At 45.3% G+C, this 16,355-nt stretch overlaps 1 protein-coding gene across 3 annotated transcripts; it reads left to right on the top strand.

The window, feature by feature from the left end:
- Positions 1-140: 140 nt before the first annotated feature.
- On the top strand, positions 141-12,700 carry PHF7 (PHD finger protein 7). 3 transcript variants are annotated; one of them, XM_059161087.1, is made up of 11 exons: positions 142-873; positions 2,096-2,208; positions 2,958-3,010; positions 3,394-3,485; positions 8,667-8,768; positions 9,144-9,268; positions 9,734-9,893; positions 10,423-10,529; positions 11,282-11,398; positions 11,823-11,947; positions 12,139-12,700. In XM_059161087.1, exons 2-11 carry the CDS (start codon positions 2,165-2,167, stop codon positions 12,363-12,365), a joined length of 1,152 nt encoding a protein of 383 aa, XP_059017070.1. In that variant the 5' UTR covers positions 142-873; positions 2,096-2,164; the 3' UTR covers positions 12,366-12,700. The 3 variants fall into 3 exon arrangements, with proteins under 3 accessions (XP_059017072.1, XP_059017071.1, XP_059017070.1); XM_059161089.1 differs by lacking the exon at positions 11,282-11,398 and having other exon boundaries at positions 141-873; XM_059161088.1 differs by lacking the exon at positions 2,096-2,208 and having other exon boundaries at positions 141-873.
- Positions 12,701-16,355: the final 3,655 nt, after the last annotated feature.

Raw genomic sequence — 16,355 nt, forward strand, 5'->3', positions numbered from 1 at the left:
GGAAGGGGCGGGGCGAGGGCAGTGCTGGGCGCCGGCCGCCCGAGAGCAAAAGGCAGGGCGGGGCGGGGCGGGGGCGGGAAGAGGTGAGGGGGCGGGACGGGGGCGGGGACCGGCTCGGCTGTGAGAGAGGAAGGGGCGGGGCGGGCGCGCGGCTGTTAGCGCGCGGCCGTTAGCGGTCCTCTCCTACCAACGGTCCGCGACGCGGTGGTCCCCGCGGCCGCAGTCTCCCTGGGTCGCAGTCCGCGTGACCCGGCCCCGGTTTGCGCGCTCGCCCCCTTCGCCGGCGCAGTCACCGCGCGGGGCGGCCGCCCGTGAGGTAGCTACCACGGCTTGTGACAACGAATAAAGCTCCGGACTGCGGCGCCCTCGGCGACAGCTGGGCGGGCTGCCCCGGCCGGGAGCGGCGGCCTGTGCGCTACCGTGAGGAGCAAGCGGCGGAGACGACCTCCGGCCCGGCCCCGCACCAGCCGCCCTGCAGGCGCGACATGAGCCTGGTCTGGCATCCGCGGGATGCTCCTTGAGCCCCTTCTTCGGCTGTTACCTCCGGGGGACGGTTGTGGCCACACCGACACATTTTTCAAATAAATCACTGTTTATTCTTGCGGCGGCGGGGCCGAACACGCTAATTTATTTTTAATTTTTTCAACAAGCCTTTACCTAGCGCTCCTCCAGTGAAACAGCTTGGTAACCGTTCCAAGGGAGCATCCGCTCCGTTAGGGAATCTCGGACTGAGCTGCTCGTGGAAGTCGGCATTTGCAACGTCCCTCCTCAAATGCTCTGAAGATTTTTGCGTCTTCCCGTAACTACCAGTGTGCACAGAATCCCACTCCAGGAACGTCTTGGTCCAGCGATGCAAAGAACTGACGTTTCAAGGTTTTATTTCTATTGCTAGATGGCCGGGATTTCCCACCCCCCCACCCCCACCCCCAACGACCCGGAGCCGCTCAGTAGTCCCGAAAGCGGGTCCCCTGGTGCGTGCCCTCCTCTCTCCTCTTCCAGCCTGGCCAACTGCTTGTGTTGAATAAGAAGCCATCAGGTGCCGTGACTTCTGCATGTGCAGATGGAGCAATCACAAAGAGAGGAAGGGTGGTCTAACCGGTCTTAGTTTTCTGAACAGCTAGTTAGTTGCCTTAACAGTTGTGTGGAAGGAGAGCAGTTGACAGCCCCTGCAGATGTTCAGGCTTCCCAGCTGTGCTCTGAGGACATGGGTGCTGGTGTGTCTGTCCCTGGAGTGACCTGATTCACTCGGCTCTCCTTCGAAGAAATGCTGTCCTTCCCCCTCTCCCTTGACGAGACACAGCCCTCCCTTCATGGGAGTGGATTGTATGTCGTTTTCAATCGTCTCTTCCCTTTCAGGGAATTTCCCCATTAACCAATGAAAACCAAATTTGCGGTGGGCTGACATTGGTGGAGGAGGAGTGTGGGTGTCCTCTCCACTTTGGGACATTGTGCTCTTGGCTCAGATCTAGACAAGGTTGGGAGCCGACCAAACCTCAATGCCCAGCGGAGCCTGGTGACAAGGGAGAGGAGCTAAGGGGTGATTTGTCAGTGTTCCCTCCTGTCTCCCACTAGAGGGAGTTCTTGCTTCAGGCAGCCAAAACCCCGGGGGCTTCTTTTGCTAGGAAAGAGCTACCTTCTCCAAGCCTTTACTGGGTAGAATTAAGGCCCCTATACTTGAGGCAAAGTGAGCGTATTTATCCTGAGTGCCACCTCGTGCATTTAGTAGGCATGAAGAAAACGAAGACCCGTTTAGTCAGGTCAGACCGTGGTTCCAATTCTTACTCTGCTGAGTAATAGCAGTAACTCTGATCTTGGGCAAGTGCCTCCTGTGCCCTCTCTGTGCCTCGGTCTCCTCATCTTGAAAATGGGGATTGCAGTGGTATCTACTGCACAGAGTTTTTGTGAGTTAATACAGGTGAAATGCCTAGAACAGTTTTGACACAATTTCATGTTTATTGGCTACTACTAGCGTTGATACTGGGTGGTTCCCTTTTATTCTGTCACATGGGTTGGTAGGTGAGGTACACTGTTACTTTGACCCTGTGGAACCAAATGTAGAATTAAATTGCTGACCAAGCCCTGTTTATATTTATAGCTGGAAGAGCCTGTATTGTCCTCATAATAGTATAGAAGAATTCAAGTTAGGAGAGAGAGGCAGCAGCGAATGAAGACTATAAAAGAAAAGAAGAAGGAACGTCAAAGATTGAGGTAGAGTAGGTGAAGTAAGGAAGTTTGGGAGAAATTGTCCAAAGGCCCATGGTATATCATGCATTTTTTGTCCCCTTTGTGTGGTCGTGGGGGCCTGGGGTTGGGTAGCATGGAAGCATACACCAGTGGTCCCCTGGAAGCCCCGGTGACCTATGCCCCCAGAGCTGTCCCTAAAAGCAAAGTGCTGGCTCTGGAGCCCTAGGGGCTAGATTCATATCTGGGCTCCAACACTTGCTGACACTAGGTGACCTGGGATATTTCTTTTTAAGCCTCAGTTTCCTCACCTGGAAAATGTGTTTAGAAATAGCATCCACTTTTTAGAGCCTTCTGTAGATTCATTGAGCTAGTCCCTGTGAAGAGCCAAGAATAGTGCTTCACAATAGGAAATTCACACTCAGTTTTCTTATTTCGTTATGCTTTGTGAACATGGTGTCACCAGAGATTCAGAGCAGGTGACAGAAGAAACAGTAAAAGAGCAAAAGGAGGTTTGCTCTTGCATCATTCAGTTTACACAGGCAGCACAGCCAATGGGAACAGAAAGATAACTACAATATCACGTAATTCAAATGACTTAGCAGCTATATTTTGTGTTCTCAAAAAATACGCAATAAGAATAGAAACTGATTTTTTAGCTTTTTATTATTTTGGTCCTTCATCAGACCATAGAGGCATTTTTTGAGGGAAATGTTACAAGGGGTGTTGACAGGATCCTCAAAGACTGCCTGGTACTTCTTCCTTCTCTTGTATAGAAAATCTGCCAAGACAAGGAGGGTGACCCAAAGGAAGCCATCTTCAGGGCCTGGTAAGAAAGACTGGAGGTTCTGTTCAACTGCTGCATTCCGACCTCAGCCAAGGCCAGCTATGTAGGGCAGCAAACTTGCTTCTCTGAATGTCCGTCCTACTTATTTCCCAGATTCTCTAAGATCCTGAAGAACTCAGGGTCCTTGATTCTTCAATGGCTAATCTAAAGTTCAAGAGGCAAGTTATTTAAAGCCACTTGAGAGAAAAGTATATAAAATGAGCACTTGCTGCCAACTCCCTCAAATGTGGCCAAAATTATATAAAGGCCTAACTGATACCATGCAACACTTCTTTCCAACCTCCATCCTTGTCAAAATGTCCTCTTCCCAATATATGACTCTTCCCTGTACTCCCAAAATGAATTCTTAACATTCTCTCCTCCAGTTTGCCGGCTATGCCTTCGAGAACCTGGGGATCCTGAAAAACTGGGGGAATTTCTTCAGAAAGACAATCTCAGCGTGCATTATTTTTGTCTTGTGAGTATAAGGTCCCCTTTGCTTTGAATGTTTCATGACTTTTGCTGTACTGTCTGTTCCCTGTTTTTCATCCAGCCTCAAATCCATAGCCTTGTTTTTCTCAACAGCCCTTTTTCTTTCTGAAATCTGGCCTTTAAAATGCTATAAAATCCTGACAGTATAAAGTATGTACAATAAAAAGTCACTTCCCAAAACAGCGTTCCCAATCTTTCTTCCTCTCCCTAGAAGCACATGCTATCAACTGTCCTTTGAGCTGGTTTTTCCCCACTATGCTTTCTTATTTTTTATTAGCTATAATTTGCCTACTATAGAATGTACCAATTTTATGTGTACAGTTTGATGAGTGTTGATAAGCTCCTATGTCATGGGGATATAATGTATATCCTCATATAAACACCACCCCAAAGTATTTCCATCACTGCAGAAAGTTCCCTCCCATACCCTTCCATCTAGTCCCCTCAGAGATCATCACTGTTCTCATCTATAGGTTACTTTTGCCTCTTCTCATATTTCATACCAATGGAATCATACACCAATTGTATTCTTGTGTCCGACTTTTATTCAATGCAATGTTTTGGAGATCCACCCATGTTGTTGCATATATTGTTAGCTTGTGCCTTTTTGTTGCCTCGTAGTATTCTGTTATATGAATATTTTGTAACTGGCTTCTTTACCTATCTGTTGATGGACAGTTTGAATTGTTTCTATTTGGGGACTATAATGAATAAAGTTGCTGTGAATATTCATGTTCTAGTCTTTTTGTGAACACATATTTTCACTTCCCTTGGGCAAAGGCCTAGGAGTGGATTTATTGGTTGTGTGCTAACTGTATGTGAAGTTGCCAAATCACTTTCCAAAGTGGTTGTACTGGTTTACACTTGCACTAGCAATTTGTGAGAGTTCCAATTGCACAATATTCTTGCCAGAATTTGATATGGTCAATCTTTTTAATTTTAGCCATTCTATTAGGTATGTACTGGCATTTCATTGTGGTTTTAATTTGCATTTCTCTTTTGACTTAAGATGTTGAGCTTCTTTTTGTGTGCTTACTGGCCCATTCACATATGTTCTTTAGTGAAGTGTCTGTACAAATATTTTTCCATTGTAAAAGTAGGGTTATTTTGTCTTCTCAATTTATGAGTTTTGTATATATTCTGGATGCAAATCCTTTTTCAGATATGCATATTGTCACTGTTTTCTCCAAGTCCATGGTATGCCTCATTTTCTTTTTTTTTTTAATTTAATTTTATTTTTTCAGTGTTCCAGGATTCATTGTTTATGCACCACACCCAGTGCTCCGTGCAATACATGCCCTCCTTAATACCCACCACCAGCCCTCCCAATCCCCTAACCCCCTCCCCTCCAAAACCCTCAGTTTGTTTCTCAGAGTCCACAGTCACTCATGGCTCATCTCCCCTCCGATTTTCCCCAACTCACTTCTCTCTTTCGCCCAATGTCCTCTGAGCTATTCCTTATGCCCATAAGTAAGTGAGACCATATGATAATTGACTTTCTCTGCTTGACTTATTTCACTCAGCATAATCTCCTCCAGTCCCGTCCATCTTGATGCAAAAGTTGGGTATTCATCCTTTGTGATGGAAGCATAATATTCCATAGTATATATGGACCATATCTTCTTTATCCATTCGTCTGTTGAAGGGCATCTCGGCTCTTTCCACAGTTTGGCAACTGTGGCCGTTGCTGCTATGAACCCTGGGGGTACAGATGGACTTCTTCTCACTGCGTCTGTATCTTTGGAATAAATACCCAGTAGATGCCTCATTTTCTTAATGGTGTCTTTCAAAGAACAAATGTTCTTAATTTTGATCAAGTTCAGTTTATCAATTTTTTTTCTTTTATCATTAGTGCTTTTTTGTGTGTGTCCCAAGATATCCTTGCCTGCCCATTGAATTACCTTGTTGCCTTTGTTGAAATCAATTGACCATATTTCTGTAGATCTGGATTATTTATTTTATGTCATTGATCAGTGTGCCATCCTTACAACAGTCCTGCACTCTCTTGATTACTGGGGCTTTATAGTGACTTGAAATTAAATACTATATTGTTTTTTAAAAACCATCTTTAAAGATGGTTTTGGCTATCAGGTCCTTTTCTGTATAAATCTTACACTTAGCTTGTCAGTTTTTCTCTAAAAGAAATGCCTGTTGGGATTGATATTGGGATTGCATTGAATTTATAGATCAATTTGGGAAGAACTGAAATCTTGAATCTTCAATCCACAGATGTGATATATTTCCCCATTTATTTGGGTCTTTTAAAATTTGTCTCAGCAATGTTTTATTTATTTTTTTTTAATTTATTTTTATTTAGCAGTGTTTTTTAGTTAAGAAGTCTTGCACATCTTTTATTAAATGAATGCATAAATATTTTTGGATTATTATGCTATTATAAATGGTATTTTAAAATTTCAGCTTCAAGTTTGGATGTTGGTATATATAAATGCAGTTTATTTTGTATGTTGATTTTTTTTATCCTGCAATCTTGTTAAGTTCACTTATTAGTTCAGTAGTTGTTTTTATTTTTTAATATTTTTGGTAAATGCCTTAGGATTTCCTGTGTACACAATCATATAGTGTGAATAAAGAAAGACAGTTCTACTTCTTCATTTCCAATCTTTCAATTCTTTTAATTCTTAAGCTTGCCTTATTATACTAGGTAGGACTTTCAATCAGGTTTTGAATAGGAGTTACAGGAGTAAATATCCTTGTGTTCCTCCCAGCATGGGAGGATAGCATCCAGTTTTCCAACATTAAAATATTATGTTAGCTGTCGGCTTTTCATCAGATTAAAGAAGGTTCCTTTTATTTCTGGTTTGCTGAGGATATCATGAATGTGTATTGAGTTTTGTCAAATGCTTTTTCTGCATTTATTGAGATGTTCGTTTTTCTCCCTTATTTTGTTTGTGGGGTTTGTTACATCAATTGAATTTTTAATGTTAAACTAACTTTGCATTTCTGGTATAAACCCTGCTTGATGATGATGTATTATCCTTTTTATATGGTGCTGGATTCGGTTTGCTAATATTTTGTTTCATTTTTACACCAGTACTCATGAGAAAGATTGGTCTGTGATTTTCCTTCTTGTAAGTCCTGTCTGGTTTGGGTGTCAGGTCTTGGTTAATCTCAGTGCCTTTACAAGCATACACATCTTCAACATAAAAATAAACATACTATACACAGTGTTTTGTATTTTGCTTGTTTTTGTTTTTTTTTTTTTACCTCTTAATACTTAGGAAGATCTTTCCTCGTAGAATGTATTAATCTAGTTTTCTTCCTTTTTAATATCTAATTGGTATTCCATGGTATGGGGGGGTGCCAAAAAGTATTAAAACAAACCACTTTTAAAGGACATTTAGATTATTTCTAATCTTTCACTATTGGTTTTTCTGTTTATAGAAATAATACATACTCATTGTAGAAAACGTAAGTAATGCTTAGAAATATAAATAAAACGGAAATCACTCATATAGTCCTAAAGCCCTGAGATAATTGGTGTTAAATGGATATGTTTTAAGTCTAATTGGGCACGTATAGCTATAATCCAAGTGTCTTCAAATCATCTAACCTTGGAGCGTCACCTTTTCTATAATGTCAAAAAGGGGCACCTGGGTGGCTCAGTCGTTGGGCCTCTGCCTTCGGCTCAGGTCATGATCCCAGGGTCCTGGATTGAGCCTCATATCCAGCTCTCTGCTCTGCGGGGAGCCTGCTTTCCCCCCTCTCTTTGCCTGCCTCTCTGTCTACTTGTGATCTCTGTCTGTCAAATAAATAAATAAAATCTTTTAAAAATTTGTTACAAGGTCAAAATAAAATAACCTGGGTTCCCATTACACATTACATGTAATTACTTTAGGAAGTCCAGCACCCTTCCCATACTTTTGGAAGATTCTTGGGGTGGGGCTGGGGTGCTCACGTTCTTCCAATGTACATACATATATGTAACAGTTTATGGGTACATTAACAGTTTATTGTCCTTTTCCTTGATTTCCCATTCTAGAATCTGCTTTGGGGACTTTTCAGAAACTAAAGGCCCTTAAAATTATATATTTTTAAAAGATTTTATTTATTTATTTGATGGAGATCACAAGTAGGCAGAGAGGCAGGTGGGGGTGGGGAGCAGGCTCCCTGCTGAGCAGAGAGCCCGATGCGGGGGCTCAATCCCAGGACCCTGGGATCATGACCTGAGCTGAAAGCAGAGGCTTTAACCCACTGAGCCACCCAGGCGCCCCTAAAATTGTATTTATAAAGGAAAGTTCAATTCTTCCCCTTCCCCAATAGGGCAGAATGACTATCATTGGGAGATTTTATTTTATGTAGAAGGAGGGAGAGAGAGAGAGAGAACGTGAGCACAGGGGGCAGGGGCAAAGGGAGCGGGGAGAGAGTCATAAGTAGACTCTGTGCTGAGCTGGGGCCCGATGTGGATTGGACCCCATCTCAGAACACTCAGATCAAGGCCTGAGCCAAAACCAAGAGTTAGATGCTTAATCAACTGTGCCACCCAGGTGCCTCCATAGTCAGGTTTTAAAGTCCTGTTTCCCTTCCTGTAATGAACAAACTCCATTAAGAAGAGCTTTTTTCTGTGCTAAGGGGCAGGGTAAGTGTGTGGGTTCTGTGGGCCTGGATGTGAATGCCAACTCTGTTGCCTCCTTGCTCTGTGACCCCAGCCATGTCCCTTACCATCCTATACCTCAGTGGGCCCCTCTTTTTAATGAGGGTCTTTTAAATGAGGATCACAATAGTATCTGTATCACAGGGCTGTCGTGAATAGAAAATGAGTTAATATATAGGGAGTTTTTCCCCAAAGGGCCCAGCACCCGAAGGCAAGCCTCAGTTAATGAGATACAGCATAATACAGAGGTATGTAAGAGCCCAGGTTCTGGAGTCCTGAAACCTTGAGCAGGTCACAGAATGTCTCCTATAAAACGGGGGTGACGATAGTACCTACCCCCTGAGGTTGTTACAAGGATTAAATGAGTCAATATTTGAAAAGCACTTAGAGCACAGGTAATGCTGTATAAGCCTTTGCTAAGTAAATTACCCTGTCGATGCGTATATATCCCACCAAGCTCTATACTTTAGCGCTCTCACCCTGTCCTCTTCCTCACCGCACTGCACTGTTTCACTGATCATCCATGTTGACAGCCTGGTTCTCCTGCTCCCCCAGATCCTATCTAGCAAGCTGCCTCAGAGGGGCCAGTCCAACAGAGGTTTCCATGGATTCCTGCCTGAAGACATCAAAAAGGAGGCAGCCCGGGCTTCTAGGAAGGTTAGAATCCCTCAGTATGGGGGCCTCGGGGTAGGTCTCTTCTCCTGCCTCTCTGATGGCCCCTGTTTCTGTTCTTTTTCCTAGCGGCTAGTTCAGAAGTCAAAGGACTCTCGGATTTCCCAACAGGCCCTTCCGATAAGCTGCATTCTTCTCTGGGGTGGAGGATTCTAAGTGGGGAGGGAGCAACATCCTGGGGAAAAAATTACTTAGTGATGCTTGAGGCTAAGCTTCAGGGTGCCCACAGAGCTTTCAGGTCAACTGAGGAAAGGAAATGGCTACGGCTTCCTAGAATTTCCATTCCATACAGTGATGTGCCACAGAACGTCTGTTTGTCTTTCTTGGGGCCCTGAGCACTGCCTGGGATCTAATTTGCAGATCTGCTTTGTGTGCAAGAAAAAGGGAGCTGCCATCAACTGCCAGAAGGATCAATGCGTCAGAAACTTCCACCTTCCTTGTGGCCAAGAAAGGGGTTGCCTTTCACAATTTTTTGGAGAGTACAAGTGAGTGATGAAGGGGAAAAGTTGGACTGCTCTTTTGCAAGTTGCTCTTAATTAGCCGCTAATGAAATCAGAGTCTGGTTCTCATAGGCCCATTTTTGATTTACTGTGAATCTGTCCTCCCATTCAATAATGAGAAACAGTGTCTTGACTTGGCGATTTCACAGGGGTTACTTCTTGCTTCCCATCCCCTTCTTAAATTACGAACAGCTGCTGTTCTTAGACAGCTGCTCAGAGCTAAGTGGGGCTTTTAGGAACAGGAGGCTGTGGAGATCGTCCCAAGAGTTTTGCTCAGTGGGGGAACAGCTGTGAGCAGGCATGTGGCTGTTCTTCCCCCTTCTCCTCCTCCTCCCCATGAGCATGGAGGTTCACTGGGCATCGGCCCGGGTGGTTGGCCTTCCTAGGCGGGGAAGCTGGATGACTACATCAGTGACAAACCAGAAATCAAGTCTGTTTACTCTGCCTCAGATCATTTTGTGGAAAACACCGCCCAACACAGGACATCCAACGGGGGAAGGCAGGGGAGGAAAGCTGTGTCTTGTGTTGTGAAGACTTATCCCAAGCAAGTGTTGAAAACATCCAGAGTCCTTGTTGTAGTCAAACTCTCTACCATCGCAAGTGCATACAGGTGGGGACCGCCCTGGGGACCTTCCAGATTTTCTCTAGTTCAGAGCACCCTAGGAATGTTCAGGCAGTCTTGGCTTCTGTGTTCCACCCAGGAGGCCTATTTGCAGGGCTGGTTCCAGGCAGTCAGAAGAAAGGCAGCCCAGTCTCTGGTCACCCCTGACTTGTAAGACCTCATCCAAAATCCTCAGGAGGGCTAGAGCAAACAAGCTTGAATGAGTCAAGCAGCCTCCAAATCAGCCTTGCTTCCTGGGATGGAAGGAAAGTGACCCTTGAATGGGTCAGCACTGCAGACCCTACAGCCAGAGATGACAGCTAAGGCACTCCTAGGAGCTCTCTGGAATTGAGCTTGGTCTCTGGTCTAAGGCCTGGATTTACACCCCTCCCACTAGCCCACCTGTAGCCCTTTTATGGAAACCTTCAATCAAGTTCTCTTGGCAACATCCTTTTTGTGAGATGAGGGTTGGGGTGGAGAGAAGGTGATCAAAGATGGTGTTTTATAAACACAGTGCTCTTCCTTGTTTCTCTTACAGAAATATGCCCACACATCAGCAAAACATTTCTTCAAATGTCCACAGTGTAACAATCGAGAAGAGTTTCCTCAAGAAATGCTAAGAATGGGAATTCATATTCCAGACAGGTAGTGGAAACTCTAGGGCAGGAATTGAGCCAGGGAGTGGGTTGCCTAGATTTCTAGAGAGGAGGTGAGTGTGAGGTTAGTTCGGAGAATGAGGGAGCAGCCCAGGCACTGGCATATGGTAAAGAGAGAAAGAGTGGAGGGAGGGCTTATCAGTTATCAAAAGAAAAGGAGGTGGGGGGAAATGGAGGAATGGGATAGACATGTTCCTGAAAAGGGGGCTTGGGGGTCAGAATTGCCTGGGGGTGGGTTCCTGAATTTCAGCATGGAACTAAGGAACCCCCATGTTCCACTCATTCTGCTTCAGCCCTCTTCTACTGCCAGACCACTCAGCCCATCTTATTTAAAGTATTCAGGCAGGGGTGCCTGGGTGGCTCCGTCAGTTAGGCAGCTGCCTTTGGCTCAGGTCATGATCTCAGGGCCCTGGGATCGAGCCCTGCATCGGGCCCTGCATCGGGCTCCCTGCTCAGCCGGGAGCCTGCTTCTCCCTCTCCCTCTGCCTGCTGTTCCTCCTGCTTGTGCTTGCTCTCGCTCTCTCTTTCTCTCTTAGTCAAATAAATTAATAAAATCTTTAAAAAAAAAAAAAAAGTATTCAGGCAACCTGTTGAGATCTTTTGCTGTGCTAACTTGAGTTCTTTCTAGTTCCTCCTACCTAGTTCCTCCTACTTTCTAGGTACTGCCGACCTAGTTACTCTAGGTAGGCAAAGGTTTCACCCCCAATTATGCACCCTTTAATCATTGTTTTCCCACCGCAGAGATGCTGCCTGGGAGCTCGAGCCGGGGGCTTTCTCGGAGTTGTATCAGCGCTATCAACACTGTGATGCCCCCATCTGTCTGTATGAAAAAGGCAGAGACAGCTTTGAGGAAGAAGGGTAGGGAAAGGCTCCTGGTTAGAAAGATTTCTCACTGGTGCCGTGCTAGAGTTAGACCTTGGCACAGTTATCAGGAACAAGAATATCGCTCTTGTCTAGAGACCTCAGGGTGAACTCAAGTACCACACTTGACCAGCCCAGGACTCACTCATGCACAAGTGGACAGGTTCCTGCAGGGTCTGCTCCTCCTCACACCCAGTGGAGCAGCCCTCGGGTCCAATTTCTTTCCAAATCCACCTTTCGAGTATCTGTACCTGAGTGCAGGGTCCAGGGATTGGCACTCGGCCACGATGGGTCATGGGTAAAACGTACAGTGAAAATGGCCTGGGAAGCCTTCAGCGAAGGCCTGGCCTCTAGCAGACATTCTGAGAGCAGTAGAGAGTGTAATCTGGGTCCCCACACCCTTCCTTGGCTCTTCCTGCAGGAGGTGGCGTCTCATTCTGTGTGCTACGTGTGGATCCCACGGAACCCACCGGGACTGCTCCTCCCTGAGAGCCAACAGTAAGAAGTGGGAGTGTGAGGAGTGTGCACCTTCTGCTGAAGCCACAGGTGGGACTGGAGGGAAGGTCTGGTCGAAGAGCTTGGGGCGATACCCGGGAAAGGAGGAGGGTATGTCCCTGGATGGGGACTTGGAGTTGTGCCTTTGGTTTGGGAAGGGAAGTAGTTAGGGAGGGGCTCCAGGACCTGAGCCTGGAGAGACAGAAGCCTGAGTCTTCCTCTCCGCCTTTCTTTCACCACAGACTATACACCTGAAAACCCAGGTGACATCCCTTGTTGCAGCGGCACCTTCCATCCCAGGAGGCATTTCTACAGAGACACCAGCCGGGAAGAGAATCCAGGCCCTTCTTGGACTGATTGGCCAGGACCTTCCCTATTAGAAAAGCCAGAGTCCTCTAGTGGCAGGAGGGGCCACCCCTGCCGGTCTAAGGGTGTCAAAATCACTAAGAGCTGCAAAAAATCCAAGTAACAGCTTTTGAGTAGTCGCTGCCAAGCACATTTGGGTATGAAGCTGTGCTCCTCCACCGGGTTTGAGGCAGGGAGCCCTTTGGGACTGTGAGACAAGGAAAGAGGCCCAGGAGTGAGAGCATGAACCAAGGAAAGAGAAATCCCAGGGGAGCGTGAAGACAGAGCAGGGTCCAGATGCCAACCTCGGAACATGTTAGCAGTTAGGAGAGCGCCTCTGCTCTTTCTGCCCTATTCCCAGAGAGCCTTCTTCTCTTCTCCCACCCTAATCTGCTCCTCATATGCCTCTTCTTACTTCTCCCACGTTTGTTATTATGCAAATAAAGGTTTTTCTCTCCATTGGTGTCGCCTTATAAATTCACTCTGGAATTTATCAAGCAGCCTGAGGAATCCGGAGGGTAGAGTGAGGAAATAGAAAATGCACCCTTCCGATCTATAATATTCAGTGAATAAATGTAGAATTTTCAACTTCAAACAGAGACATGTTGCTTTGGAGGGAAGTAGTTTTCTGGGAAATGAACTTTACAGGCGGGGACAGAGATCTCATCATTGCACAAATAAACACAGGCTCTCATCAGGGAAGTGATCCAGCAAAGGAGGCCACACTGGACTGAGAACAGGCCACCACTGCAGGGCTTAGGGTCCTGGACTCAAACAGGGCAGGGACTATCATGCTCACGTGGGGTGGAAGGACTCGGTTCACTGTAGGCGGTGTGGTCTGCAGCGTACCTCCATTCAAAACCTTGCTGCCTGGTGGCTTGGGCAATTCCGTCTCGGGTCAGGGAACCATGCCAGGCCAGTTGCGTTAGGCAAGGCAGCTGGGATGGGAATCTGGCAGAAGGTCTTGGGAGAAATTGAATGCAACCTATCTCACATTTGTTTTTAATGATTCTGTGGGATTTAGATTAGTGGGGGGAAACTCAGGACCATTTACCAGATACTCAGTGCTCAGGGTCTCACTGAGTCATTTGTCACCAGTGGTGCAGGAGCAGGTTCTCGGTTCAAATGTTGATGACCCCTGGAGACTTCCATCCTTGGTGTTTACAGGGATCCTTTTAAGATTGGACCAGATCCACTTAGAATCACATGGGGGGGGGGGATGGGGTATTTGTGTCTTTTTGTGATTATCAAAGTATGTAAGCAAAGTAATACAGAACTTTAAAAAATCAAGAAGTACTTAAATGATTATAATGAAAAAGAGCCTCTTGACTTACCCTTCCCTACCCTCAATCCCACGCCTTAAAGGCAACTCCTGTCCATTATTTTAGCCATTTCTTGATTCATTGGTCTTAGATGTTATTGACTCTTCCTATTACGTCATGTGAGATCTCCTTTAACCCCTTTCCACTTCCATTCTCTCCCATCTTTTTAAAATTGCATCACAGTTTTTGTTGAATTAACCTTCAGGGATTACAGGAGTAGCCTTTGGTTTACTCGCTATGAGCATGTAAATGCTATGCCTCTGAGCCAAGGGGTACACTAGGATTCTTCTTCTTCTCCCATAATTTGTTTTTTTCCTGAAATACCTCTCTTTCGTATTTGCTCAATTTGTTAGGCACCTAAGGCTAATTCTTCCCAAATGTTCTACATGACATTTGCTTCAAAATATAATCTTCCTCAGAGGCCAAACATCAAATCGCTATTAGCTGCATTTCTTTTCTGAAAGACCAGCCTCCTGGAGCTTACTCCAGGAGCTGGCTGCTTCCTGGGCCTCCTGCGCAGCTAACCCCTAGGGCTGCCCGCAACTGTGCCTTTTTTCTTCCTTTTCTCTCCCATGATTCTGATGACTCCATGCTGTGCTTCCTAACCTGGGTTTCCAGGGACACCTTGTCAGAGCTCTGCAAGTTAACCAAGTTTTTAAATTGTGGATTTTCATTTAAAAAAAAAAAAATGGTATTTTACTTATCCTAAAGACTCAACTCTTGTAATGATAATTCACAACTGCAGGACACTTCCAAGATTAAGACTTCAGTTTCTAGAACTTCCATAACTTGGGTCACCAGGCCTGTTCTCAGACATCTGGGGTAGTATCTTTCCCTTTAAAAAGAATCCACTTGGAGGGGCGCCCAGGTGGCTCAGTCAGTTAAGCATCTGCCTTCAGCTCAGGTCATGGTCTCAGGGTCCTGGGATCGAGCCCCCATCTGGCCCGCTGCTCAGTGGGGAATCTGCTGCTCTCTCTCCCTCTGCCCCTCCCCCTGCTCATGTTCACTCATTTTCAAATGAATAAAATCTTAAAAAAAAAAAAAAAAAAAAGGACCCACTTGGATACTACTCAAGTGTGAGAGACACCATCTTAACTGAAAGTAGTGGTCCTCTAACAGTGCCTCTGGAATCCAGCTGCAGAGGGTAGGAGGTAGAGCTTGGGGCTGGGGTGGGGGATAGGGGGTGGTTTGGTCACTCAGACCTTCAGTTGCCTAGTCTCTGGGTGTAGTTGGCCTTATGGATACCTAGCAAAACAGTGCGCATGCACACACTCTCTCTCTCTCTCTCTCTCTCACTCTCTCTCTCTCTCCCCTATTAACTATTTCTTCATCTCCATACCTGTACTCCCCATTGATTTTAATAGCTGCCTGGAAAGTCCCCAATTTTTAAAAAAGATTTGATTTATTCTTTGGAGAGATTGAGGGCGAGCGAGAGTACAAGCAGGGTAAAGGACAAAAGGAGAAGCAGACTCCCCACTGAGCAGGGAGTGGGATGAGGGCCTCGATCCTGGGAGTTCAGGATCACCACCTGAGCAGAAGGTAGATGCTTATCCAACTGAGCCAACACAGACTCCCTGGAAAGTTCTGTTCTTCACCTAACCAGTCATTCTCCACTAATTAACTGGGCTTTTGTCTTAAATGAACTTCTAACTCAGGATAGTTTTAGATTTACAAAAAATTGTGAAGATAGTACAGGGATTCTCCATACACCCAAACTCAGTTTCCCCCATTAGTACCATCTTACATTAAAATAGTACGTTTGTAACAATTAGTGAACCCAATACATTATTGTCACACTCAAGAGTTCATTTAAATTTCCTTAGTTTTCACCTAATGTCTCTTTTCTGTTCTAAGAGACCACATTGCACTGAGTCGTCCTGTCTCCTTAGGTTCCTCTTGACTGTAACAGTTTGTCAGATTTTCATTGTTTTTGATGACCTTGAGAGTTTTGAGGAGTACCAGTCAGGTATTTTGAGAGCCCTCACTTGGCATTTATCCATGTTTTTCTCACGATGAGACTAGGGTTATGGGTCTGGGGGAGGGAGACCACCCAGGTCAAGTGTGTTATCACATCATATCCAAGTTACAAACTATCAACATGTCTTCCACTGTTGATTGGTGACCTTGGTCGTCTGCTGAAGTATGTTTGTCAGGTTTCTCCAGCATAAAGGTACTTCTTCTCCCCACTTTCCAGACTGTACCTTTTGGAAGGAAGTTACTCTGTGTAGCCCACCATTAATGAGTGGGGATTTATGCCCCCTCCCTCCTTGGGAACAGAATATCTATACTATTTGGAATTCTTCTGCATGGGAGATTTACCTATTCTCTCCTGCTTGTTTATTCGGTCATTCATTTATGTCAGTCCAGACTTAGGGATAGGCATAGTATATTCTGGGTTATAATCCAATACTGCTTTATTTATTTTGTTGCTCAGATTATCCCTGCTCTGGCCACAAGGAGCTCCTGAGTCCTTACACAGGCCCTCATTATTGTGTATTTTGTTCTGTTTGTTGTTGGGGATTTTTTGAGCACCTCTTTACTTTTTGGCACTACAAGATGCCCCAGGGTCCTCTTGCATGATTTAAATATATGTTTTCACAAATGATCTGTCTGTTAGAATTAATTACTGTTTTATAACATAGGACCTAGAACAAATAGTTCGCTTGGGGAGGGTAGAAATAGATGTTCAATAAAAATCCCTCAAAGGTCCTTCTCTGTTTCCTCTAATCCATCCTTACCTTTGTTGGAACCATGAGCTAGGGCCAGAAATCTCAGAAATCTTACCTTCTGCT

Source organism: Mustela lutreola, chromosome 2 (assembly GCF_030435805.1).
Source record: "Mustela lutreola isolate mMusLut2 chromosome 2, mMusLut2.pri, whole genome shotgun sequence".
NCBI lineage: Eukaryota > Metazoa > Chordata > Mammalia > Carnivora > Mustelidae > Mustela > Mustela lutreola.

Bases quoted from the DNA above. Each gene is read 5' to 3' on its own strand.
- PHF7 (XM_059161087.1), top strand. From the start codon at position 2,165: ATGAAGACTATAAAAGAAAAGAAGAAGGAACGTCAAAGATTGAG. The intron at 2,209-2,957 runs GTAGAGTAGGTG...TCTCTTGTATAG, and splicing joins AAGGAACGTCAAAGATTGAG to AAAATCTGCCAAGACAAGGA. The intron at 3,486-8,666 runs GTGAGTATAAGG...CTGCTCCCCCAG, and splicing joins GCGTGCATTATTTTTGTCTT to ATCCTATCTAGCAAGCTGCC.